At 30.1% G+C, this 27,650-nt stretch overlaps 2 protein-coding genes across 2 annotated transcripts; both read left to right on the plus strand.

Moving 5' to 3' along the window:
- Positions 1–944: 944 nt before the first annotated feature.
- Positions 945–11,692, plus strand: LOC129920567 (RING finger protein 11). The gene is made up of 3 exons (XM_056001915.1): positions 945–1,828; positions 10,925–11,135; positions 11,206–11,692. Exons 2-3 carry the CDS (start codon positions 11,019–11,021, stop codon positions 11,527–11,529), a joined length of 441 nt encoding a protein of 146 aa, XP_055857890.1. The 5' UTR covers positions 945–1,828; positions 10,925–11,018; the 3' UTR covers positions 11,530–11,692.
- Positions 11,693–17,843: 6,151 nt separating this feature from the next.
- On the plus strand, positions 17,844–26,603 carry LOC129920568 (ADP-ribosylation factor-like protein 4A). The gene is made up of 6 exons (XM_056001916.1): positions 17,844–18,461; positions 22,708–22,917; positions 22,991–23,110; positions 23,695–23,792; positions 23,892–23,994; positions 24,592–26,603. Exons 2-6 carry the CDS (start codon positions 22,861–22,863, stop codon positions 25,231–25,233), a joined length of 1,020 nt encoding a protein of 339 aa, XP_055857891.1. The 5' UTR covers positions 17,844–18,461; positions 22,708–22,860; the 3' UTR covers positions 25,234–26,603.
- Positions 26,604–27,650: the final 1,047 nt, after the last annotated feature.

The raw sequence follows: 27,650 nt of genomic DNA on the forward strand, positions 1-27,650 counted from the left end.
TATTTGCTTGAAAATAAAATTTTAATTGCAAATAAAAATATTTAGCATTAACGGCTGGTACGCAGATCGAACTTAATTTTAGTCCAACTAGATAAAGCTCGGAACTGCGTTCCAGGCTTAAGCCGGATAAGCAGTTCGAGATTAATTTTAGCTCCCATACAAATTATCGAAATTTTTAGCCGAACCAAAATGAGTCCCATACAAATTATCGATAACTTGTATGGGTATTTTATCTCCGAATTTTTAGCTCCCATACAAATTATCGAAAAAAAAATTATCCCAGCTAAAGCCTGGTACGCAGTTCGAGATAGATTTTAGCTCCCATTTAAATTTATCTGAGCATTTTATCGATAACTTGTATGGGAGCTAAAATGCTACCGTCTTAAAACAATGGCCGCCACCACTGTGAACGCACTCAATTGATGCGTTCATGTACGTATAGGTTTAGACTATCCAAAAAACCTCAGTATACGATACGTTTGTGACCAAGAATTATCTCTGTTCAGCAAAGTTCCATTCATATACATTAGTATCAAGAAATTTTAAGGATAAAGCCTGGTACGCTGCTCGCGCTAAATTTTAGCTGAGATAAAATTCCCATACAAGTTATCGATAACTTGTATGGGATCCATTTTATCTCGGCTAAAAATTTTCGATAATTTGTATGGGAGTTAAAATTTAGCGCGAGCAGCGTACCAGGCTTAACTTTGGATTTTTTTTTTACTTCTCAACACCATATTTACAATCAGCTGTGATTAAACAATTGATTACAAGACAAAGGTATTCGAATACCTTAATATAAGTGATGTGAACGCACCCAATCATAATACAGTAGTAGATTCTCAAAAAAAAAAGTACTAAAATACAACAAAAAAACAACTTTTGGCATCACTTTTACATGTCAGCTGCTGTCTATTATTTTTTTTTTTTTTCTAAATAAACTTCAGAAAAATTTAAAGATGACGGAGAGAACTAAAGAAAGAAAATAATAATTCAAAATTTATTTCGCCATTAAAATAAAATAAATGAAAAAAATCATAAATAAAAGTGGCAATTTCAAACAAAAAAAACTATTTTAAATTATATACAAAATATTAACCAATTAAGGGTTGAAAAACAAAAGAATAACATCCAAAGAAGACAGAGGAGACGGGACGATCTTCGTCGCATTTAAACAGAAGAAAAAAAAAAAAAACGAAAAAAGAAAAAAAAACAAATGAACAGAAAAGAAATGGCAATTTTCTTTCAACGACAGTCTCAGCTTCAGTGTTGCACATTTCCAATTAGAAATAATTGTTAATTAAATTGAAGTGAGAATAAGAAATAACACCGAGAACAAAGAGAGTGTAAATAAAATCAAAACAAGAAAAATAATAAAAATAAAAAAAAAAACTTGGTAAAGAATCTCAATTTGAATTATTTTTTTTTTTATTACTTGCTTTTATTTGTTGCTCTAACGAGAAAGAAAGAAAAAAAATAACATACAAACATTTCGTCAGCGAACAGATGACATTTCATATGATTGGCAGCGACAAAGGGAAAAAGGAATATTCCATATCCATTTGGTGTTTTGAAGAAGACAAACACACAACTGTGATTGCTGCGATTGCAATTGAGACCGCCGCGACAACAAACAAAAACAATACCAACAAACTTTGATTAAAATTGGGATTGCAAATTGCAATAATTTGCTCGACTGCTATTGCTTCTGTTGTTGCAAAGTGTTCCTTATAATTTCCTCTCCGAAGCTTTGTACCTTGAATCCCAGTTACCGTTAACGTTAACAATACCGTGACCGTTCATCATCATAAAGCAGAAGAAGGCAGGGGTAAGTTAAAAGTTATTATTAAATAGTCTTTTTTATTTTTCGTTTTTTACTTCAAATAAAAGAATTAATTTATTATCTTCTTCTTGTCCATCCTCCTATAATAATTTGAATCGTCTCCTTTATTTTTTTTCTTTCTCTATTTTTGTACTTACATCAATCATCTCATCATCGTCGTGGGGTGCCGACTGCTGCCGGTGTGCAATACTCTTCACAACCGTGGTGATGACGAACAAAAAAAAACAAAATATAATAATTTGTATCATCTCCATTGCCGCGGCGACGATGGCGACGATGATGATGATCGACATCAAATTATTTATTTATTTATATTTCTGCCAAGTCTCTTAAATAACAATCACGTTCATTAAATCATAATCAAATTGTAAGATTTGTAGAGGTCAACAGTAGAAAAGTTTTGTTGTCACACGGTTTATTAAATTAAGTAAAAGTAGTATACTGCATTGAAGTTCTTCTTTTCTTTAGAATCTTGCTATTCTTGCCCTTTAATTGCAACATTTTCGCCATATTCATCTCGACAGATTCAAAAATGGCCAAAGCAAGTAGAATATCGTATTTGTTCTTTGTTTTGTGGAGAGCGATTCTTGAATTGCCAAAGAAAACCTTCTATTTTCTATTTGTTTTAATGCTTCTTTGTATTATTTGTATTATCTTTAAACTGGAGAAAGTTCTTTCGGTAGTTGACGTTAAAGCCAGCAGTGTAGCTAATATCTTTAATAAAATATTATGTATATTGGGAAAGCTTTCTTCGGGGGAGCTATCGAGCGCTTCCAATGAGTTCTTAGAGGAAGTATTATTCCTTCTGATCAAATATCTTTACCGAGTTTTTAACACAGAGAATAATATGACCACCTAAAAACTAACATATTTTCTTATTGAACTGTTTTACGAAGAAATCTTATTAAAATCACGAATTTATAAGGTTTTTCCACAGAGATTTATTATTATGTTCATGGAGAAATAATCTTTTAAAAAATTTAGTAAAAATTTCATATTTTTATCAACTTGCCACTAGAACAAAAATTGTGACCAATTTTTCTATAGTGAGTTGAAATAGGTGGCAAGATAGAGAGTTGAAGTCTTCAGTTCGATCGCCGACATGATTGTATTTTTTTTTCTTGGAAAAACCCTACAAGTGCATATTTAAAAACAATTAGGAAAACCCGATTGCTTAAATAATATTTTTTTCTTGGATGAAAACTATAAGAAAATCTAATTGTTCTATTTTTTGTGGTCTAGTTTTCTCTGTGCAAGAATAGAAGATGGTCATGCAGCCAAATGTTTGGTAAAACTCAACAGTTTCATTAATTTGTTTAGCTGCTTTGTCTATTTCAGACGAAGAATTCTTGGAAAGAACCGAAAACCCTTCTAGTATATATGTTTTCATGGTTTGTACATTTTTCTCCAAGGCCTATTACATAGGAATCGAGAAAGGGATTGAAAACAGTTTTACGAAAATATTCTTATCTGTACTTTAAACCGAAAGGTTCGAACAATTCTTTTGTCGCTTAACTATTCTCTTATTTTTATCGCCAATGTAGAGCTAGCTGGCGAAGCTTGTTGGTTGCCCAAATCCACAGCGGATTGTAGCCGCCTTACGGCGGCGCGGGTCACCCTGAGGAAGTAAGTTAGTTATCGCCAATGTCAGCTATTTTTTCGCATCTTCAAACACTTTCGAAAGTGAATCGTCTTCTGCCCGTTTAATTTTAAGTTGATCGCTTTAATCTTTGGCGATATCCATAGCTTGGACCTAGTCTAAATTCACTCTTTAAAACTCACGACTTAATCGCAACGAGAGTTGGTAAACCATTCTTAAAACCTTTAAGCTATAGTCAAGAACTCGAAATCCATAGCGTTTTTTAAGTTCTTTGCGTCACTTTCCAATGATCTTATTTGGTCAAGAGTCTCGAACACAAACGGAAATAGCTTGATATTTTGATATCTATCGCGACAGATTCAGGTCCTGTGAGTACTAACTAGACTTAATTCAAGTAGGAACCTAGGAACTAAATTTCGGAGTGCGTTTCTTTAACTTATTTGTTCATGACTGTTTATGTTAAACAATTATCGATCCCAATAGGGGGGATATATCCCCCTGATCCCCCCCCTATCTACGCCACTGCTTCTGAGGACATTGCGTCACGTGAGTTCTTATTTGTCCTATAAACCAAAAACTTAACTTTTCAGGAGAGCGTTTTTAAACTTCAAAGTGGTGGTTTACTTATTTTTTTGACCCTAATCACAATGATTTGTATGTTTTTTTAAGGATTAGATATTTCCCCAACCATACATAAAGCAATCTGCAATTTTTTGTTTTTCAATATTGATTTAATTGAGTTTTTAAAAAAAGTAGTAAAATGGACATAGGACACCTGTCCATACAGTTACAGACACATGAAAAACAAAAGCTAAAAATGTATTCTCCATTGGAATTTGTATTGGATATAGGAAACAAAAACAGAAAAAATAGGAACCAAAAATTTTTATTGAAATCGAAACTCAATGCATTCTTTATTTGAGTTTAAAAAAATAAACAAAAATATTATACAAGGGTTTTAGTTTAGACACAACTAAATTTATATGCCTTAAACATAACTTGATTTTTTAAACATATTTTTAATTTCAAGAAAAATGTATATATTTTTTTTAAGAACTGAACAAAATTTGCTTCGTAGATACGTGGTTTACGCAGAAACGGGACGACATGGATGATGTACTTCTTTTTTCATTAGAGATGGTTACCTTAGCATTGAGCAACGATACTTTTGGCAATGCAATGACTTCAAAATTTGAGTATTTCGCCTCTTTCTAAGAGGAGCTATTATGGGGACTTTAGTCATTTTGTGTGAAAATATAGCTTCATTGGATATAGGACATTTAAGCACAAACTTTGCATAATTATAAATCCAGTATTTGTCCTACTGCAAACAAAAACGTATATAGGACAAATAAGCATAAAATTCGTCGAAAAAACTTGGTCTATAGGACAAAATCATTTTTTTTTTATCTCGAAAACTAAAAGAGATAGGACGATTCTGATTGCAGCAATCGAAAGAGCGTGGTCGAAAATATAAGATGGCATCTATAACTCATTTTCGGCAAAAATGGTCTGTAGGACAAATAAGAACTCACGTGACGATTGGTCTGATGGGTTACGGCCAGTGGTACCACTTTACTTCAATTGAAGTAGATCTACTTCTTTTTTTTCAAAAAAAAAAATTAAAAACTACTTCCTACTTCGCACCATCACAAAAATATCGAAATCTACTTCATTTTAAAATCTCTGTTCCAATCTACTTCAAATTACCAAAATTTAAGCCAAATCTACTTCTTTTTTTTTCTCAGAAAACCAAATATTTGGTTAAAAATTGTTCATTCATACCGAAAATATGGAGTTTGAATGAATTAAAATTTTTTGTTTTAGTTGTTTTTACTAATTATAAATTATTTAACTTAAATAAATTTAAAAAAGGAAATTTTAAAATCTGCTTCGATTTTTCTCAATCTACTTCCATTTTTTCTTTAAATCTACTTCGACTTTTTTCTGCAAGTGGTAACGCTGGTTACGGCCCCAAATCACTCTTGAGGTCCGCAAGAGTTATCAAATGTTTGTTTTTTTTTTTATTGTGTTTACATCTTTTGATATTGGTGACCTTTGTTGTAATTCTATAAGCTTTTGTTGAATGGGTTTCAGTTGAAATGAAATTAATATTTCCTTTTTGTCACAACGTTTCGTCCATCTATATGGACAACATCAGTGGTCTGTTCTTTTATTGAATAAAGTTAACTATTGTTGTTATGTCAAAAAAATCGTTGTATTTGTTTTTGTTAGATTTTGTTACAAAATGTCAACTTTGATTTAGGAACGACTAATGTTACATTTTGTTGATCTGTCAAAACAAAATTTTTTGAGATTAATTTTATGAATGAATAAACAAGAAAGAATTAATTTGGTACTGAAATAATTCTTTTTAATTGAATTCTTAGCAAATTGAAACAAAAATATGCATTCAATAATTTCAAATATGGAAACAATCGAAATTCTCTTCTCACATCATCCCCTCTCTTCCCCATTTAGTTGTGTTTGACAGATTAACATTGAAACTCAAGTCCAGGAGCTGAGTTGGAAAAAGTAACAAAATGTAACTATTTGACACTTCAACACTGGATTTAGGAACGATGTTGTGACGTCACGATGTTACACTTTGTAACTTTTTTCTCATTTAGGAACGATGAAAGTTAACTATTGTTAACAATAGTTAACATTGTCGAATAAAAGAAAGCACCACAGGTGAACAATGATTTCTATTTAGAATTATTCACAATATGACATGCAAATTGTTATTTTATCTTCATACTATGTGGTTGTAAAACTAAGAAGTTGATTATTTAATTTAAATGTAACAAATAACACTGGTCAACGATTTTCAACTTTTTAAAATTTTCCAAAAAGATTTATATCTAATTTTATAGAATTGAGTTCAGTAACCTCAAAAATCATATTGATTTTTTTCTAGCTGCTCTAGTTTTTGAAATATTTTATTTTTCATATTTGGATAATATTCATACTAATTTTTCAGTTTTTCTTATTTTGAGCGTTTATTAGAATTTTCCAGAAAACCTAAAAATCACATTCATTTATTTCTAGGAGCTCTATTTTTTGAAATATTTAAGTTTTTCATATTTGGGTTATATTCATACTAATTTTTAAGTTTTCCTTATTTTGAGCGTTTATTAGAATTTTCCAGAAAAATTTGTATTAAACATAATGTAATTAGGGTCAGTAAACCTAAACATATTTTTCACATTTTGTGGGTAATTTCGTACTAATTTTAATGTTATGCTTATTTTAAGTGTTTGTTAACATTTTGCCGAACCTAATGCATTTGGGTTCACTTAGCCTAAAAATCACACTTGTTGCTTTCTAGGAGCTCTAGTTTTTTTTTTGGAAAGGTATTTCCAATTTTCCTATTTTGGGGGTGATTTCATTCTATTTTTTTTTTTTAGATTTAATTATTACAAGCGTTTTCAAAGTTTAACTGGAAAAATTTATTTGGAATGTATTGTATTTCGGTTCAGTAAGTAAAATAAAAATACAAAAAAAATGTATGAATTTATTTGCCTTTTCATGTATGAATAATTTAAAAACTAGAGCTGCTAGAAAAAAACTAATGTCGTTTTCGGAATCAGCACCCTAAACTTAGTAAGAAATGATAAACAACGGTCTTGAAAATTTTTGTATGTTGGACACTCCGAGCCACGGTTACCACAATGGTCATTTATAGACCTCGGATTTTGCATACTTTTTTATTTTACATCATATTGATACCAAACTTTGTATTTAACAAATTTTAATGCATATCGAAAATATGCTAAATATAATATGCAAAATTTTATCGAAAAATTGATTTTTATAAAATAAGTTCTTATTTAAGCCAAATGCTAACACGTTGTTTATAGAAAATACACTCAATGCTGAAGATTTGCGTCTGGGCTCTAACCTGTCACAAATAAAAATATTAAACTATACAAAAATGTTGATAAAATTAATCATGTGACAATATGTATTTCTTTTAAAATAAGGCTGAAGTTCCCATTTAAAAAGCGGATTTTTTTTTTGTTTGCATTTTAAGTTATTAAATATAAATATACAGTTACTTTAACTTACTGTGACGTTGAAAGAATCTTATCTGCATGTCCCTCAAGTAAGCAGAGCAAAGGGAGTAGAAAATAAGTTTTGTTATTCCATCTTTTAGTCAAATTAACAGTTAGATAAGTATCCCAAAGTTAAATTAAGTGCTCAACCATTTAACAATAACAAGAAAATGTCTTTTAATGTTAGTATAAAAATAGTTTTTAGAATAATAGTTTTCAATTCAATTTAAAAAAAACATTTTTTGGAAATTATTTTGAATACTACATTATTGCATTAATTTTAAGTAAGCACCCCATTTTCTGACGAATTTTCTAATAAAAAAGAGTTTTCCTATTTCCTTACAGAACAAATATTCTGGTAACTTGAATTTTTTTTTCACAAAAATATCAAAATTTTCAACAAAAAAAAGTCTAGAATAATTTAAATAAAGTTCCTACACCATTTTCTGAGATTTCTATTTACTGGTTAATTCGTAGAAAATCGGGGTAGTAAATTAAAATTACTAACGGATTTAATAATTCAAAATAACTTTCAAATATTTTTTTTCCAAAATAACGAAAACTATTTTCTTATGTAGAGTTTTGGGCATTTTCTGGAAATTGTTCTGCTAACCTTAAATCAGCACTCAATTAGCGCTAAATGATGCACTAACAAAATGTATATTCTGCTCAGTTTGCTGTGCTAACTTGATGTTTTTGAAGACAAGGAATTAAGGAAAATAATGGTTGTGTATTGTCACACAAATTATTTTGAACACTTATTGGTACAATTATTTATTCATTTGGTAAAAATTAATAAAATTTGAATATGTATTATATCTTCTGAATCACTATAATATAATTTTTTGATTTGTTTAACATAGGAAATTTTTGCATATTTTCTATATTTTTGGCATATATTTTGCATATATTATGCATATGCAATTCATGCAAATATGCAAAAAAAAAAAATTAAATATGCGTATCGCTTTCAACTTTATTTTCTATGAATCTATTCTATTTTGGTGTCATCAGAATTTACCTATCTTAATCCTTTAAAAATATGCAAATTCCGAGGTCTAGTCATTTATACCAAAATTACTCATTTTATATTCACTTGTTCACTTTTTATTCCATTTGGTCATTTGAACAAAGTATCAGCTCGCCCTATCCTGAGATCCCATTGAAAATTGTTCCATCCGAAAAATGTTTGTTCGACTAGTTTCTTATGTGACACCAAAATTTAAGTAAGAAACGAGCTGTTGACTACCTTGCATATTACCGAAAAAAAGTTCAAAAGACGTGGAGTTTTCCGAACGTGAACAATTTTTCGCCCAGGGGCCAAATTCCGCAAGAGTGAGTTTTTCTGTGTGAGTTTTACCTCTGCCTTGTTCGCAATGCCCTTTACACTTTTTTTCGTGTACACAGAGGAACTTACTCTTGCGGAATTTGGCCCCAGGACTCAGAATAAGGAAAAAGTGAAAATTAATTTTCCCGGTTTGGAATCTTGTTCACGTGAAAGCCAACCGAAAGCAAACCGGAAGAAAATTTCAAACAAAGATTTTACCTGGTGCAGGTTTTCTTAAATATCATAAAATCTATGGGTTTTCTGGCAAACTTGTAAAAAACTTTTTTGTTCATTATTGTTTTTCTCATAAGAATTTTATAAAACATTTATCGAAGAAAATCGGCTCCAAAGTAAAAAATTATCATTGGGTAATAAAATCTATACTATCTCAACGGCAAATGATCTCTTGTTTTACTTCAGTATGATTATATTTTTTTCACTTTAAATGTTTATTATTTTTCATACTCAATTTTTATTAACATTGTTTCATGACCAGAAATTTATACGAGGTTCGTTCAATATATTCACGCTCTTGGTGTGAAGTTCTTGTGATATGTATACAGGGTGTCCCACAGTCACCGCCCCAAATGAAAACCATAGATTCCTGAGGTCATTTTAAGTCGAAAAACTTAAGAGGTAATTTTCTCGTTTTTCTCCCGTTTTCGAGTTACCACGGTTTTTATGATTTTTGCTCTCTTGTCCTTTAACTGGCCTTATCTTTGCCAAACTACGTTTGATTAAAAAGATTTTTTTTGCAACTAATCAAGAATTTATTGCAGTTTAAGTTTGTCTCAAAACTTTTTTTTCTGCGAACAACCGTTTCTCCACAATTTTGCATCAAATACAATTTTCTTCGTTTTTTAAGTTGTTTTTTACACTTTCATATCATTTAAGTCAAAAAAACACGTTAATGAGTATTAATTTTTTGTGCTTTTTATTAAAGACCAGTTTATTTCCATAAAAAAAAAATAAGTTTTATTTCATAAAAAAGGCTACTGAAAGTAATTTAAAAAAAATAAACAAACTGAGTGAATTAAAAAAAAATAATTTTTAAATACAAAATTAATTTAAATGAATTAAAACTTTTTCTGAGCTTTATCTATTAGTTCTTTTCTTAACCACAATAGCTCAGAAAAAGTTTATAATTCATTTAAATTAATTTTTTATTTAAAAATTATTTTTTTTTAATTCACTCAGTTTGTTTATTTTTTTTAAATTACTTTCAGTAGCCTTTTTTATGAAATAAAACTTTTTTTTTTTATGGAAATAAACTGGTCTTTAATAAAAAGCACACAAAATTAATACTCATTAACGTGTTCTTTTGACTTAAATGATATGAAAGTGTAAAAAACAACTTAAAAAACGAAGAAAATTGTATTTGATGCAAAATTGTGGAGAAACGGTTGGCCGCAGAAAAAAAAGTTTTGAGACAAACTTAAACTGTAATAAATTCTTGATTGGTTATAAAAAAAATCTTTCAAATCAAACCTTGTTTGGCAAAGATAAGGCCAGTTAAAGGACAAGAGAGCAAAAATCATAAAAACCGTGGTAACTCGAAAACGGGACGAAAACGAGAAAATTACCTCTTAAATTTTTCGACTTAAAATGACCTCAGGAATCTATGGTTTTCATTTGGGGCGGTGACTGTGGGACACCCTGTATATAAATTGAATTATTATTTTACTTCGAATATAATGAAAAATTACTAGACTAAGCACCACATACAAAGTAGAATAAAGAAGTCTGATGATCGGATTAGCGTAAATCGTGGATTCCACTCTAAAAAAGCTTTTTAATATTTAGTTTGGCTGTATAATGCCAGTATCTTCTTCCTTTAACTCGACTCTGTTATGATCTCGATGTCGAGTGGATAATAACTCACACTAGCAATCCGCCGGGTTGATCTCAGAAATCGGCGGCAAGCCTCCCGGTGAAATTCGATTGAGTGGTTTTAGTTTGGTTAAATTAGTATCGAAAATAGATTAATATATATCAGAATGCTCATTAATATGTGAAAACTTTTTTTTACGAAACTATGGGAAAGATTTTTAAATTTAAGCTTTTGTGTTTTTTTATATATATATTTTTTTCCCCAGCCAGTACATCTAACACAAGGATTGAAAATTCTGATTATAATCTGCACATTAAAACAAATACTAGGATCAAGGTTTATTTAATCAAATAACGACAATGGGAAATTGTTTAAAAATTTCAAATGCCGATGATATATCTTTACTGCGAGGCAGCGAAAATGGAAGCGGACGTGATTCCTCATCTGATCAAATTGGTCCCTTACCGATATATTCTGTAAGTTGATAATAAATTGTTATCTTTATACATCGAAATAAAAAAAAAATATTGTTTTTTGTATTTCTAGGAAATCTTACAACCAGTTTTCTATCCATCACCATCGGTTAGCCGTCCAGTATCACATCTAACCGAAGAAGAACAAATCAAGATTGCCAAACGAATTGGCCTAATACAACATCTCCCAATTGGATCATACGATGGGTGTAAAAAGTCAAGGGAATGTGTTATTTGTATGATTGAATTTTGTGTTGGCGAATCCGTTAGATATTTACCATGTATGCATATATATCACGTTAGTTGTATTGATGATTGGTTAATGCGTAGTTTAACGTGTCCAAGTTGTATGGAACCAGTAGATGCTGCTTTGCTAACAAGCTATGAAGCAACGTAATCTCTCTTTACTTTTCTCTCTGTATCAGTCAATTTTTTAACTATTTTTTTTTTTTCTTTGGTCTTATACCTATATTATATATTGACTATAAATATATGTAAAACTATATTATGTACATATTTATATACAAGAAACCTAGAATATAATTAGTTATTAATTCATATGTTTTATCATTTGATCTTGCTTAAAATCATTCGAAACTATATATAAAAGTTTTGTTTTTTTTTTTTTTTTGGGACGCATCGTCGTTTTTCAAAATATTGTTTTAACTTTTAGTTCAAGTTACCAACCGAGTGGCAATGGTACAGTGGATGTGGAGCGGTACGATTGATCGCAAACTCAATCGTACCCAACATCAGTGGATGCAGGTAGTACTTGACTTCTGGATTTAATGTGGGTTTAAGACCCCCAGTCTAGGCAGTTAAATTTAATTTATATCATAGTTTCAACTGAACGCCCTCTTTTCATTCCTTTTAACTATTGCAATACATTTTGTATTTAAAAGATCTGAAGTCTTGGTATATAGTTAAATTATAAAGTCTACACCATACTATCTTGATCAACACGTTCAACGTTCCAAATAATACATTATAGTTTAACTTTTCCAATTGATGATTTAAGACACTGTAAATTATTCAGTTAAAGGATTTGGAACATATGTATTTAAAACGTGTTAATCAACATAATATGGAAACGGCTTGTAGGGATATGCATTTTGTGTTTGCATGAGCGTGCTCAAGTGCTCCAAAACTTGCAAAAAATTAGTGCTATGTTAACTTGATTTAGCACCAAACAAGACTGAAGAAAATTGTATAAAAAAAATAAAAGTTTTCTATTATTATGTGCTTATTAAGTTAAACTGTAAAACTCATCATAAAAATCAAAAAACCTCTTTTAAATGAAAAAAAAAAAAAAAAAAACAAATAAAAAAAAACTTTGTTTGAAAAAAAAGATACCCATAAATCGAGTTGATGATTCAAACATTTTTCAATATATTATTTTACTTTGATGTTTTCTTAAATCAGTCTTCCCGATATTCTCAGTATAATCATTGCATATCAATTCAAATTTTATACAAAGGTATAAATGAAAATGTAATTTCAACGAGGTATTGTGGACTGGTTCCGAATAGAAAAGCACAGTTTTTTAATGTTCAGTGAAATTATTTTGCTCTGAAATTCGTAAGATGGTCTTGCTTCTTCAAGTAACTTTTCTGTCCTGTCCTTTTATGATATTCGCCCTCATCACGAATTCCATTCGTGTCGGAAATTATCCATTACGAACGGATTCCATTGATTGTTTTTTCGGAAATCGTAGAAAATTTCCGATACGAATGGAATTCGGATTTTGTCCGATTCGGATGAAATTCGCTCCGACGGATTACCTCGCTAGGGCCGACTATGTTTCCACCTACCCTAAATCCGAAATTTAGCTAAGTAGGGTAGAAGGGGGAGGATTTGCCAGGATTTAGGAAAATTGATTTAACGCAAAGTTTTTACGTTTCTTTTAATTTTTTTATATCTGATATTATTATTGACTTTATTATCTTCACTTAAATATTTTTTTCATCTTGATATATTAATTATTTATATTTTTAATAATTTATTCAAAAAAACGAAAAGTGATGTGGCAAAGCCTCCCCAGGTGGGAGGCTTTGCCACGGGGGTGGGGAGGGATTGCCAGTTACCTAAATATAAAAGTTAATACAAATAAAACCGATTTTGGTTAAACAAAACTTCTTTTTAGCTGAAAGTACGAAGAAGGGATTGATTTTTAAGGATTCTGCCATCCTCTTTTGAGGAAGCTTGCTTCTTGCAAATGTACCCCATGGGGTGCATTTGCCAGAGCAAAACCTACCCAAAAACAAATGGCAAATGCACCCCACAAGCTAATCTTTCAAAAATTTACTTATAACTTTTTTATAAGTTAAACAGTAAAAAAAATCACTTTTACACAGCATAGTACACATAATTTTCAAAAGTTATTTGTATGAAAAAGTAATTTAACAAGACAAATATTAAAAATTTATGACGATTATGTACCTTCACATTTTGGTTTTCAAAATTAAAAAACTAAAAAAAAAAACAAAAGCGTCTTATTTATTTCGTGTCCAGCCAAAAGCTGTCAAACTTTGTGGAAAGTTTTCAATCATAATTGTGCAACAGAAAATGATTTTTTGGTATTTAATATTCTGTTTGTTTGGAAAAAAACCTGGACTGGCAAAGGCACCCCACTGGCAAATGCTCCCCCTTCTACCCTACATTAAGAATGAGGTTGGTATGGAATTTTTTTTATTGATCCGAGATTTACAACAAATCGTCCGAAATACTTCGGCGAGAGTTCTGTAAACTTTCACATCAATTGAAGTGGTTGAGAAACATTGTGAATAAGAACGAAATACATTTTATTTATTTCATTCTTCCGAGTTATAGAGGTAAAAACTAAATTTGCTTACTGCAATTTGCATATAGAAATGAAAAAAATTCAAAAAGTGTTTGGAATTTTCTGGCTTATTTGAAGACCTAGGCTTAAAAAAATAAATGAGAATAAATCAGAGACAATGTCCTAACTCCAAATATGCAAAAAAAATCAAAATCGAAAATTTTGTAGCCTGCAGAGTGCAGGAGCACATCACTAATCTTTGGAACCTCTACCTGTAATGCGAAATGAAAACCAACGCCAGCAAGAAAGAACTAATCTGCTTAAGACCACATAGACAAGGATGGGACCTGAATAAGAATTGCTTAAAGGAGCCGAAATATTACCATTGGATAATAATATTGATATCCGTTCATATAAAATCGAACGTCAAATCATCAAAATGTATATCCATTGTATATATATTTCTATAGTACTATCAATCCATGAAAATACTTTAGCGACATCTTTTGGTAGGTCTGCACTTCAATTTTCTGCATAAGGTTCAAACATAAAATAAACTAGCGATCCCAGCGGTGGCGACGCAAAACAGAAAATTCTACTTTATGAGAGTACTATAAGAATATATATACAATGTAAATCACTTTGAGGTTTCTGGCGCTGTCCGCTAGGTGCCCTGACTCCATAAACAAAAAATACAAAGACTGGAAAGTTTCGTACGTCTTTCCCCCCAAAACTCTTTTGTGTACAGTTACCCCGTTTGTATGGCGATTTGTATCCGAATTGAATCAGGATTTAGGTCTATATATACCTGAATCGAATTGAATCCGGATTTGTCGATCCGATCCGACTCGGGGAGCTGAATCGAATCGAAAATATGCATATATACCTAACGAATTGAATACTCGAGATATAATTTAAGGGCCCGACCCATAGAATCCGTTGCGTCGAAGTTTTTGACTTACAGCTCGATAAAATGCACACGTTCTTATGGGAAGCGATCCATAAGGGACGGATCGGACGGATGCGTTTTATGGGTCGGTTCTCATAAGAACGTGTGTATTTTATCGAGCTGTCAGTAAAAAACTTCTTCGCAACGGATTCTATGGGTCGGGCCCTTTACGGTGGAAATTGTGTGTGATTGTCTTCTTATTTGCAAATTCACTGTATGTATGTCTACTGATATCTAGTTTTACTTGCACTTTGTCTGTGAAAATATGTTAAAGCCACCACGTTGGTAAATGACGTTAACACGCAAACATTTATAGATTCACGACATTCACCACACATCGAACACGCACACAACGATAGGTTCACGACATTCACCACACCTCGCAGCTTGTAGGAAAACGTCATTTGACCGATCAGTTTCCAGTCCCTTCAAGCAAGAAAACGGAGTTCAGAATAGACACTCCGACCGAGAAAAACGGGGTTGCACTCACACACTAGCAACTTTTTGTGTATGAACACAAAGTCGAGGGAGAAATCGTGGTGAAAAAACCAATACATATAAAGTCGGCTCCGCGGTGATTATAATTTCCATACTAATTTGAGCCGCCTTCGGACCTCTTTCTGAGCCAAAGTCGGACTCAGCTCCACTTGAGGCGGAGCGGATTCGGACCGAGGTCGGACTTGTTTGCTTGAAGACGTCTTGGTATAGATTGTCGATGGCAAAAACATCGACAAACTATACACAGCGAAAAAAAATTACTATTTTTAATAGTTAAAACCGGGATGACTATTTTAAAAAGTCACTATTGACTATTTAAATAGTCACATATAACTATTTTATTAGTTAAAGCCTGGTACTGAGTTCTAAAATTTAGCGCGAGCAGCGTACCAGGCTTAACTACATTGGCTCAAAAAGTGAAAAAGTACAAAAGTGAAAATTTTCAAACACATTTTTGTATAGTTTTTCGGCCTGAAAAATTAAGCCTTTAGCTGACATTTCTCAGTCAGCTGTTTGATCGAAACAAATTCCATTTGAATTTTAAATTTGGTGGAATTGATGAAAAAAGCATATAAAATAAAAAAAATTGTGCAGTGTGTGAATATAAATCAGGAAATTGAGGAATTTCAAAGAAAAAAAGCTATTTAAACCCATGGTATAAAAAGAGAAGGTATGATCATTAGAAAAAACTCAGTATCGAGAACTGTCAAAACTTATGGCTACTTAAGGTTTTGACAGCCCAGCCCATTGAAATTGTTGTTGTAAACAAATTTGTCTTGGAAATTGTTGTTGCTTTTGACTTTGCCAAATGCCAAACGTCAAAACCTTATTACCCCATTTTGTAAGATGGCGGCTCTAATGATCATATCTTGTCTTTTTATACCATGATTTAAACCACTCAAAACACATTTTTTTTTATTGCATCTGTCACCTAGCTTTGTAGTGCAAATTCGCATTCCAAAAGCTAGTTGAAACTCGCCTACGTAGTCACTACTTTTGTGAAAGCTGAAACACAATCACGCTTTAGGGCGTCGCTTCGTTGCGTTACGTTGAGAAATCCTCAAAGCGCGCTTCTGTCACTTTGACTTTGAACAGCTGATTGCAACATAAAATCTGCTGTCAAATAAAAAAAAACACAGTCACTCACAAAATTATTGGGCCAAGTCTCTATCTTGATTTAATTATGGAAAAATGAAAAAGGATATTAATATGTTTAAAAAATGCATAGAAATTTGTTTATTCTTTAATCCTATAGTTATAAAAACAAAACCAATCAAAATATATTGTTTTTAACAATAAAACTCAGTCTAAAACATCATTAATTTTTTTTGTTTTTAATACGAAAATTGTTTTGATATAAAATATCTCGATGTGGTTTTTTTGTGCAAAAACTATATAGAGAAATTAAAAAACACACATAGTATTGCAATAATTTATTTTTTTTTTATTCACATTTGGCGCAATAATAATGTGGGTGACTGTAACTATGTCTGTTAAATGTCAGAAAGCGAGCAAAAGTTCAGTCTGGTTGAACTTTTGCTCGCTTTGTTACGTTTCCTTACGTTTGTCAAAAAAAGCGTACGTAAGAAAAGCGTCAAAGCTGAAACACAATCACGCTTCAGGGCGTCGCTTCGTTGCGTTACGTTGAGAAATCCTCAAAGCGCGCTTCTGTCACTTTGACTTTGAACAGCTGATTGCAACATAAAATCTGCTGTCAAATAAAAAAAACACAGTCACTCACAAAATTATTGGGCCAAGTCTTTATCTTGATTTAATTGTGGAAAAATGAAAAAGGATATTAATATGTTTAAAAAATGCATAGAAATTTGTTTATTCTTTAATCCTATAGTTATAAAAACAAAACCAATCAAAATATATTGTTTTTAACAATAAAACTCAGTCTAAAACATCATTATTTTTTTTTTGTTTTTAATACGTAAATTGTTTTGATTTAAAATATCTCGATGTCGTTTTTTTGTGCAAAAACTATACAGAGAAATTAAAAAACACACATAGTATTGCAATAATTTATTTTTTTTTTATTCACATTTGGCGCAATAATAATGTGGGTGACTGTAACTATGTCTGTTAAATGTCAGAAAGCGAGCAAAAGTTCAGTCTGGTTGAACTTTTGCTCGCTTTCTTACGTTTCCATACGTTTGTCAAAAAAAGCGTACGTAAGAAAAGCGTAATTGTGTGAGGATACACAGATTTCCTATAGTTGAACTTTTCGCAGTTGTCAAAATCGACGGCAAAGCGTGATTGTGTTTCAGCTTTCATTGTGTGAGGATACACAGATTTCCTATAGTTGAACTTTTGGCAGTTGTCAAAATCGACGGCAAAGCGTGATTGTGTTTCAGCTTTGAATGCGCCCAATAAAATGAGTCGAATGACTGAATCCAGTGTAAACACCATCTGACAGCACAAGTTACCAATCTTTATCTAAACTATTTCTAATTGTTATCATTCCTTCTCACTTGTCACTTGCTCTACAGTTCACAGTTGAACGGTTGAAGTTGATAAACGCGAAGAGGCGAGACGGCGCTGCTCGTTTTTTCTCCAAGCGCTTATATATTTTGATTTCAAAAAGGCAAAAAAAAAGAAAAAATACAAGAAAAATCTGCAAAAAAAATCTTTTCCAAACTATAGATTTCAACTGTATTTCTTTGTTTATTTTTTATGTCTGCATAAAATAAACCAAATTAAATCTCATCTGCAAGCTCAAATGTTTAATTAATGTTCACTTATTTCTTTCCTCCAACACAAACCACCAAATAAATAAAAAAAAAAAAAATTTGCTCCTCTAATTACAAGTAGTGTATATATTTTTATAACTGTTGTTTTGGTGTATCCTTCCTCTTTTTCCAATTTTCAACCATTATTAAACACCAACAATGTCATACAATTTTCGCTGACTGTGCTGAAATTTAGAAATAAAAAATATAACCAACAACAAAATAAAAAAAAATGTATGACTATGAGAAGAAGTGTTGTTTTGTTGTTCTTCAATGTTCTTCTTTTGTGAATTTCTAAAAAAGAAAATCCAACGATTTAGCATAAAAAAGATAAATGTAATGTACCGTTTGTTTGGCTTAGTGACAAGGTAAGTGTGATATATTTGTTTGTAAACTTTTCTTACTTTTTTTTTTTCTTTCTTTTTCTTTTACATAAATCAAATAAGTTTTCTTTTAATAACAAAAAAAAAAAGATAAGATTAATGAATCTGTTTTGGTAGAGTGAAAATACCGATATTTTCCCATTGGAATTGCATCTTGCAAAAGATCCAATTGGAAAACAATTGAAGATGGGAGATGTGCAGCAGAAAAGCGGGGTTGAAGGGTGGATAACGTCAGTAAAAATGTTTCTGGGATGAGGTACACACAATTGACTTTATTGTTTTTTTTTTTTTTTGTTTTCCTTTTTTGTTGTTTTTGTTTTTTTTTTTTTTTTTGTAAAAGAATAAATAAAAAAAAGTAAATAGAGTAAGTTTTATGAGGTTTTTTCTGCAATTTGATTTTGTTGATGTTTTTTTTTTTTTGTTCCTGTTTTGGGTAAAAGGAACTTTCCAAACACTTAAACAAGTTTCTTTTTATTATGAGCTAGAGATCAACAAGACAAAAGCTATCAGAACTATACGTAACATTTTTTAATTTAAGATTTAAAAAAAACATCTTCTAGTCATCCTTTTAAGGCTTTTTTTTCATACATACTTCAGGCACTGAAAACCGAAATTCTTTGCTTGCTTACCAAACTAAAATATAAATCCCTTTTTTTGTATTAATTAAATAACTTAATGAACAAAAAAAAAAAAATTCTGTGAACCAAATACTGCTAACTGAAGCACATAGCACACAGAGTATTGTGGTGGATGTGGGTAGCATAGCGGAGCGACCACTCACAATTAAGAATCGGAAGTTCAATCAGTCAATTATGATTGTTTGGGATAATGTTGCTTTCCCTTTGCTATTGAAATTGATAAAGATTTTTGTTTGGTGCGGATTGTTTTTATTATTTTTTAACAATATAATACCTATTAGTAGAGTAACTAAAGCAAATTATTAGGGAACCCGGCCGAACAGCTCTGATTTTTCAAACGTAGGTAATTAAAAATACTTAAAAGTCTATAGATTAAAAATTGCCGATGTTGCCCTATTGTTTTTTAAAATTAACATTAAAATTTTTTTGAACAAAACAATTTTTTTTTTTGCTTAAATTTCAAAAAACAAATGATAGCAAAAGATTCTCTAGGTAATATAAGGAAAAAAAATATAAGGGAGTAAAGAACAATCTTGAATCGTTTAAGCGATAAATGCAATTTTCTCACAATCTGACTTCAAACACAAAAAAAAATATTTTGAAAACAACGGCAACACCTACAATATTTAAAAAAAACATTTTTAAACAGCCAAATTTTCCAAACCTTTTCTAATAAAATATGAATTTATTTTACAAAAATTGTTGGCCATAAATATTATTGAATTCCGAAGGTAATATATATCACACTTTTGAAAAAAATTAAAAATTACTTCAATTTCAATGGATTTTTTTTTTGATAAAAACTGAATTTTTGCATCGAAATAATTAATTTTCTCAAAGGCTTTAGTAAATAAGAACTTTAAATTTTTGCTATTTAACAGTAAGGGTTATTAAATGAATAAAAAATAATTTTTTGTTTAGATGTTGAACTTTGAAAAAAAAAAAATAAGATACATTTTTTTTCAAAACTTTTATTAAAAAAAGTAAAGAAATACTTTATAATTTTTTTTAATAAACCGTAATACATATTGACATTTCATTTTATAATTTCAAATCATAATAAATGAAAATGTTAAATATCAACAATTTTGAATAAATCTTTAAGTAAAATGTACTTTATTTATTTCTTTTTCGGTTAAATTTAAAAAAAAGTTTATAGGTAATTGTTGTCAAAAAAAAATTTATTTATGTTTTTGTAAAAAGAAAGTCCAATTTTCCTAAATCCGGCCTTTGTTTCCTATTTTCGGTCATCTAGTGTCCCCATCTCCGGCCACTGATTTTACTAGGTCAAGCTTAAATAAATTGAATGTTTTTTATTTAAATTTTTGTTTTTTAAGAATTTGGAATAACTAACAACATCAAATGATTCAAAAATGCATTTATTTTTTTCCCATTTTTTTAAACTTTTATCCACAAAAGGGGGCCGAATACAGGAAGCCCTTGAATTTCAAGGCTTTTGTTTTTGTGTTCTACGGCCCCCCTCAAAACTAACAAAATTTACATTTTTTTCCTATTTAGAACATATTTTAATTGAAGAATAACACTGGCCAATAGTTTTCAACTTTTTTTAAAATTTTCCAGAAAGACTTATATCAAATTGTATGAATGGATTTGGGTTCAGTAAGCTCATAAATAATATTGGTTTCTTTCTTCTAGCAGCTCTAGTTTTTGAAATATTTAATTTTTCCTTATTTTGGGCGTTTATACAAATTTTCCAGAAAAAATTATAGTAAACTTAATGTATGTAAGCACATTTTAGGGGTAATTTCGTACGAATTTTAAAGTTATACTTATTTTAACTGTATGTTAACATTTTCCAGAAATTTTTGTATCGAACCAAATGCATTTGGGTTCACTGAGCCTTAAAATCTCACTGGTTCCTTTCTAGGAGCTCTAATTTTTTAGATATTTTAATTTTTTACGTTTTGGAGGTAATGTCCATTTTTTTTTATTTTTTCTTATCACATGCGTTTAAAGTTTTGCTGGAAAAAATTATTTTGAATGTAATGTATTTCGGATCAGTAAGTAAAATAAAAATACAAAAAAAAAAAAAAATTTACAAAAAAGAAATTTTATGAATTTGTATGCTTTCTCATGTACTAGATAGTAATAATTTAAAAAGCTGCTTAAAAAAACTAATGTTGTTTTCGGAATCAGCACCCTCCATTTAGTAAGAAATGACAAACAAGGGTCTGGAAAATGTTTGTGTGTTGGGCAGTGTAGTATATATAAAATAAAAAAAAACAACATTTGAAAGCATTAACTCGGAAATTGTTTTCACAAAACACTAATTACGATAGTTGTAGGTTTTGACAGTAAAATTATAAAAAAAAATTTACCCGATTGGATCACGGCACAAAAAGTTATTTTTTTGAAGAAGATTGGCTAACAAGAATAATAATCATACTTTAGGAAAGACATTTAAAAGAACAGCATAAGATCAAAAATTTGAATTTGAACTACGAAAAAACACTAGTTATAACGATTTTTCTGAAAGGTGGCCGGCTACTGGAAAATTAGTCAACTCTACCCTATACAGTGCGTTTCATATTTAAGTTAATTTCAAAAACAAAGTTCAAAGTGTATTTTAAAAACATAACAAGTGTAATTTTAATTTATTATCGAAATTCAAATGTTTTAAACCGGTAATAAAAATCAATGAAAAACGGAAACTAGGTAATAATTGATTTGGGAACCTTTGACAAGAATCAAGTGAAAAACTTTTTTTTTCATAGATTTTACCAAAAGTTCTGGTTCAATTTTAAGACATTTCTCACGGAAAGCCTGTTTGAGCTCTTATATCCTCTCATACGTCTTTCCTTCTGCATAAATATTCTCGTACCGAAGACTCCCCAAAGATCTATAGTAACATTTTCATCGTCACAGTTCATTAAAATAATAGAATTTATTTCTAATAAACAAATTGTTATGACAGTATTCAAGTGAATGAGCGTTATGATTTCTGAGAGACCAGAAACGACAAAGCACTTTGTTGAAAAAAAAAAAGACATTTAAATTTCGTACGTTCATCTTCTACGTCTTTTGTCCATAGTTGATTCTCGTATATTCTCATTTGTCTGCCAACAGATGTAACATGTACATTAGGGTGGGTCAAACAAAAATCGGTTTGGGTACTAATTTTATCTTCAAAATGCAAGGCTTCTTATTGTTTATAAAAAAAAAACACAGTAAAGCGAGAGCAAAAATAGCTTGTGATTTTCGAGAAATTAATAAAATACTACTATTTTCTTTAAACAAAGTAAACAAAGACTGCAACTGTATATTGCATTGTTGCATCAGTCCATCTTACTGCCGCTGTTTTTTTTTTTATTTAGTAGTACTGACCACTGCTCCCATTGTTCGAGTATTTTGTAAAGATCATTTCAATAAAAAAAAATCCTTTTATTTCAAGGCAAAACAATAAAATCGAGTTGTTTTGAGAAATCGGTTGTGGTGTTGGCAGATTGTATAACGCCTTCACCAAACAGTTGATTTAAACTTATGCAATATGACCCTTCAATACTGATTTTTGAATTCCTTCATTGGTTAAGCATCCTATTTCATAGTTTTTTTTTTTTCTTTTTTCCTTTCAGATCAAGATCATTCTGCCGTAAATGGTACTGTGATATACCAGCCTTTCTTTTATACTAAAACAAAAAATTAATCTAAAGAGAATAGAAAAAGAAAACTAAAGAAAAGCAATCGAATCAAAGAGAACATAAATTTTTCTTAAACACTTTTAGAACATGGGGGCAACAATGGGCAAAAGTGGGGGAAATTTATTGGACTCGTTGCCAACACAGGTAAAACAAAAACTATTTTTAAAATGACTGAAAGAAATAACGAAATTTTTCTATTTTTTTTTTTTTGTTTCAGGGAACTTTGCACGTAGTCATGCTTGGTTTGGATTCAGCAGGAAAAACAACAGCTTTATATAGACTTAAATTTGATCAGTATTTGAATACAGTACCAACAATTGGATTTAACTGTGAGAAGGCAAGTACAAAAAAAAAAATATAGAACTTTTAATATAAATGTGGAGTTTAGCAGTTAACGTTTAAATATGTTTAGATAAACCTTGAACTGAGTTTTATCAGTGAAATATGATCTTTTTTTAACTGGTGATAAGTCCAGGACATACCTTAAACGTAGTTTTTTTTTAACAATCATTCCATACCTTGGAATGCTAATTTCAGGGCACTAGCTAGAAGGAATGATAATTGTCTCCTATAACTCCACGAACTGATCAGTTTACATATATATTAGCTAGAATGTTAGGTGGCTCGAAAAAAACCTAAATGAAAAGAAATTCGATCTGTGAGCTGAGCTCAAATTTGAGCTCCTTCGAGTATCTGCCATCCGGTGGATTGACATTTCCATTTCCTCATATACCATGGATGCTCTATCCTGTGGAGTTTGAGAGTGAATGCTTTTGTAAGTAGTAGCAGTAGAAGCAGCGGGGTCTAATTTTTGGTCCGATTATGGAAATAAAAAATGGTCCGGACAGCTTAGTTTTAGCTACATGTTTTTAAATCGGTTGTGAAAAAATATTTCAATTCAAGTTTGATTTTTATTTACAGATCCAAGGAACAGTTGGAAAAGCGAAAGGAGTTCATTTTTTAGTGTGGGATGTTGGAGGACAAGAAAAACTTCGACCGCTTTGGCGTAGTTATACAAGGTGAATTTCTATGCATATTTTGTGCTTAAAAAAAAAAAGAAATACATTTATTCTGTTTTTTTTTTGTGATTCTTATCGAGTTTCTTCTATTTTTTCAAGATGTACAGATGGAATTCTTTTTGTTGTGGACTCAGTTGATGTAGAAAGAATGGAAGAGGCTAAAATGGAACTAATGCGTACAGCAAAATGTCCCGATAATCAAGTAATTTCCACAAAAATAATAATAATAATAATAGATTTATAAAAAGTACAGAGTTTTCCATTTAGAGATGTTTTGAGCAGAATGGCAGAGAAGGAAACAATTTAACATGTTTTTTTTTATTTAAAAAAAACTCCATTCTGATAGCAAATTTAATTCTCTACAAAAAGTTTTGAACGCAATACATCAAAATTTTGCTTTGTTTATGATACATTGGAAAAACCAGAATTTGATCGCCACTTCACCCAACTAATACTTACTTATGATTGATATCGTCATCACAAGTAGCTACAAAATCATAAAAGTAATGTGAAAACGTGTTCAAAAATGCATTCAAAATATAACTCATTCAACATTTTCCAGTCACTTTTAGCTGCTTATTAACTAATTCCTAGCTAAGATTCTGTATTTTAAATTCAAACGCAATTTTTCTGCTAAGATTTCATTAGAAGGCATAATTTTGGAAATTATGAAAAAAAAAATGCCATACGGACTCAAAAAAATGGAAAATTTAAAACTTTTCAATTTATTTTAGCAATAAATATTGTTAAGTTTTTATTATAATAATATTTCTTTCTTATTTTATTTTTAATTCCAAAGGGTGTCCCAGTATTGATATTAGCAAATAAACAAGACCTTCCCGGAGCCAGAGACCCCAAAGAATTGGAAAAATTTCTTGGTCTACATGAACTTTCACCACTTTACCCAACATTAAATTTAACCTCACTAAGTTCTAGTTCATCATCGAATTCAACAAATAATACAAACACACAAATCACAACAACGCCAAATTCAGGCCAAACACCTTGTATAACACCCACTTCTCAACAACATTATCATCATCAGCAGCAGCAACAACAACAACAGCAACAACAACATCATAAATTAAATAGTCAACAAATCTCAACATCAACATCCTCGGTGCTGTCGTCATCATCGACAACAGCGAATGCAACAACCAAAGCCGCAAATTGTGATATTTCCTACCAACACCACCATCATCATAATCAAACATCAATAACAATCAATCAGCAGCAGCAACAACAACAACAACAACAACAAACATCAACAATTAAAACTTCTAGTGTTGGTTCACAGTCACATCAACAACAATTCAAAGGCTGGTATATTCAACCAGCATGTGCAATAACTGGAGAAGGTCTTCAAGAAGGCCTAGAAGCTTTGTACGACATGATCGTAAAAAAACGTAAAATGACCAAAGCAAATAAGAAAAAACGGTAATGTGGTTTTGTACAAAATAATTAAAGAAAAAGAAAAAAAAATACCAAGCGAGCAGTAGTTATAATACATATATATATATTTTATATACATATATATGTGTATTTTTTTTTTGTTGTGTAGATATTTTTAAAATAACTGATATTTTAATACAAAGATTAATATAAATATATAAATTACATAAATTATAATTTATGATATATTTTATGTTCTTTTTCTTTCTATACTAAATGCAGGGCACAAATTTAATTATATTTCATTTTCTCTCACACACATACAACACATAAAACAAACTGATAGATTCACATGTTCTTATAATTTATTATTTATTCAATTTTTTGTTATATCAAACTAGGAAATTAATTCTCATCGAAGTAAGTAAAGTCTTTTTGCTAAAGAAATGTTTTTTTTTTTTTTTATTTTATGTTTATTCTTCCTTCTTCTTCCTTCTGCTGGTACTATTACATAATATGCGTCAATAATAGGGCTCGATCTAAATGAATATAATAGTCGGAAGCATATCTTATTAATGAATAAAAGTGGCTAATCCGTTTACAGCAAGGAAACGGGAAACATATCAGATCTCATTGAAATTTTATTAATGGATGCCTTTACAGTAGTCGGTTTTTAACTAGCTTTTTTTTTTTATAAATATTCATTCACAGGATTCACCAAATAATCTCGTTAATAATTTCGTGTTGCAAAGATTGATAAATTAAAATGTAAAGTGAAATATAGGCCTAAAAAAAGTTTGACTAAATTGTCTGCTCCGTTTCTGAAGATCATTGTTCTTATACCCTTCCTGTGGTCTTTTCCCAGCTTGCATGAAGCCCATGTTCAATTGACAGCGGGTCATCAATTACACATAAACATGCTTTGCATAAGTGCAAATAAAATGTTCATGCAAAGAACTGTATTTGACAAAAACTGACTTTGGTATGGTTTTTGTGGAATGTTGAACTCATGAAAAACAATAATTGTAAATTATTAAATTAGCAGAGAGACATCTTCGCTACTTTATGACGAATCATAAGCCCATCTATGGTTAGACTATTTGTGAGCCAAACTACTTTAATATTTTTATTTATTTATATTTTTTTTTAACGAACTGAAGAGTTTCATAGGAAACTCGAATCTTATTTCTATAATCATCCCAATCTGTTTCACGCCTATCTTTACTCTGTCATAACTGTTTTTTTTTTTGTTTTTAATTTAATTTAATTTTTTTAATTTTATAAATTCATTTGTGCTCAGTAATAATCATTCATTGGTTTTATTGTTCAAAGAATAACACTTGAAACATAATAAATATAATGTGAAAATAGATTTTAAACATTTTAGAAAAAAAAAGCGCACGCAAATTGTATGATGAGATATAACAAATTATTATTATTAAAAAAAAAAATAATTAAATTACAATTTGAAATTTATTTTATATTATACATTTTTTTTGTTAAAAAAATTAAAATATATTATTTAATATCTATGTGTATTTACATCATACAAAAAATAGTTAATGTTTTATTAAAAAATCTCTCTCGAACAGCAATTGTCTTTAACTTTAAAGTGCTCTCGTTTACATAAAATTTAATTTTTTGTTTTGTTTTGTTTTGTTTTGTTTTATGTATAGACTTTAATTCAAAATTCTTTTTTTTTTATTCTGAAGGCCTCATCTATAATTTGGATAAGAGGGGTTCTTATTCTATTATTACCAAAAAGTAAATTTATTTTTAATTTATATATGTATAACTTATAATTATATTACATATAGTCATTGTAAAAAAAAAAACTGACAGTCATTAAATTTTGGAGGACCCAGGAAACTACGGAATAGCATTTTAACATGTTCGAAGCATATTTATAATTTATAAATTAATTTTTTTTTTTTGGTTTATTTGTTCCTTCGAAATATCGGTATATGCTTTTATTGTGGAAAATAAAATATGTGGACAATTAGCTAAGTCATTTCGATTAGAAACCGATCATTTATTTTTTTGGCATTTCTGACCAATTACATTAATAAAAAAAATACAATCAACTCGATAAAAATTACATGAACAAAAAACAAGACAACTTATTGCATTTTTGAGACCTCATGTCTTCCTCATCCATATTCGCCTAAATTGTATCTAAAGAGAATTGATTCTTCCTTGTTTACGAAGATGCATGAATCAAACTTCTAGACAAATTTGTGGTCACAACCAATTCACTTTAATGTTCCGCATTTTTTAATGTAATTTAAACTCAATTTTTTCTTAACTAAACCTAAATGGTTTTAATATATCATTTTTTTCATAATTAAAACATTTAGCAGATGTAGACGGTTATTGACTGTGACCACAAATAGAAGATATAAACTGTATTTGAAAAAAAAAACTCACTCTGCACGTTAAAGTGTGGTGACTCTTTGCCTTGACCTA

The sequence above is a fragment of the Episyrphus balteatus genome, chromosome X, assembly GCF_945859705.1.
Source record: "Episyrphus balteatus chromosome X, idEpiBalt1.1, whole genome shotgun sequence".
Taxonomy (NCBI): domain Eukaryota; kingdom Metazoa; phylum Arthropoda; class Insecta; order Diptera; family Syrphidae; genus Episyrphus; species Episyrphus balteatus.

Excerpts from the sequence above, each read along its gene's own strand:
- LOC129920567 (XM_056001915.1), top strand. The coding sequence starts at position 11,019 with ATGGGAAATTGTTTAAAAATTTCAAATGCCGATGATATATCTTTACTG. Across the intron at positions 11,136-11,205 it reads GTCCCTTACCGATATATTCT|GAAATCTTACAACCAGTTTT; the intron begins GTAAGTTGATAA and ends TTGTATTTCTAG.
- LOC129920568 (XM_056001916.1), top strand. The coding sequence starts at position 22,861 with ATGGGGGCAACAATGGGCAAAAGTGGGGGAAATTTATTGGACTCGTTG. Across the intron at positions 22,918-22,990 it reads TGGACTCGTTGCCAACACAG|GGAACTTTGCACGTAGTCAT; the intron begins GTAAAACAAAAA and ends TTTTTGTTTCAG. Across the intron at positions 23,995-24,591 it reads CAAAATGTCCCGATAATCAA|GGTGTCCCAGTATTGATATT; the intron begins GTAATTTCCACA and ends TTAATTCCAAAG.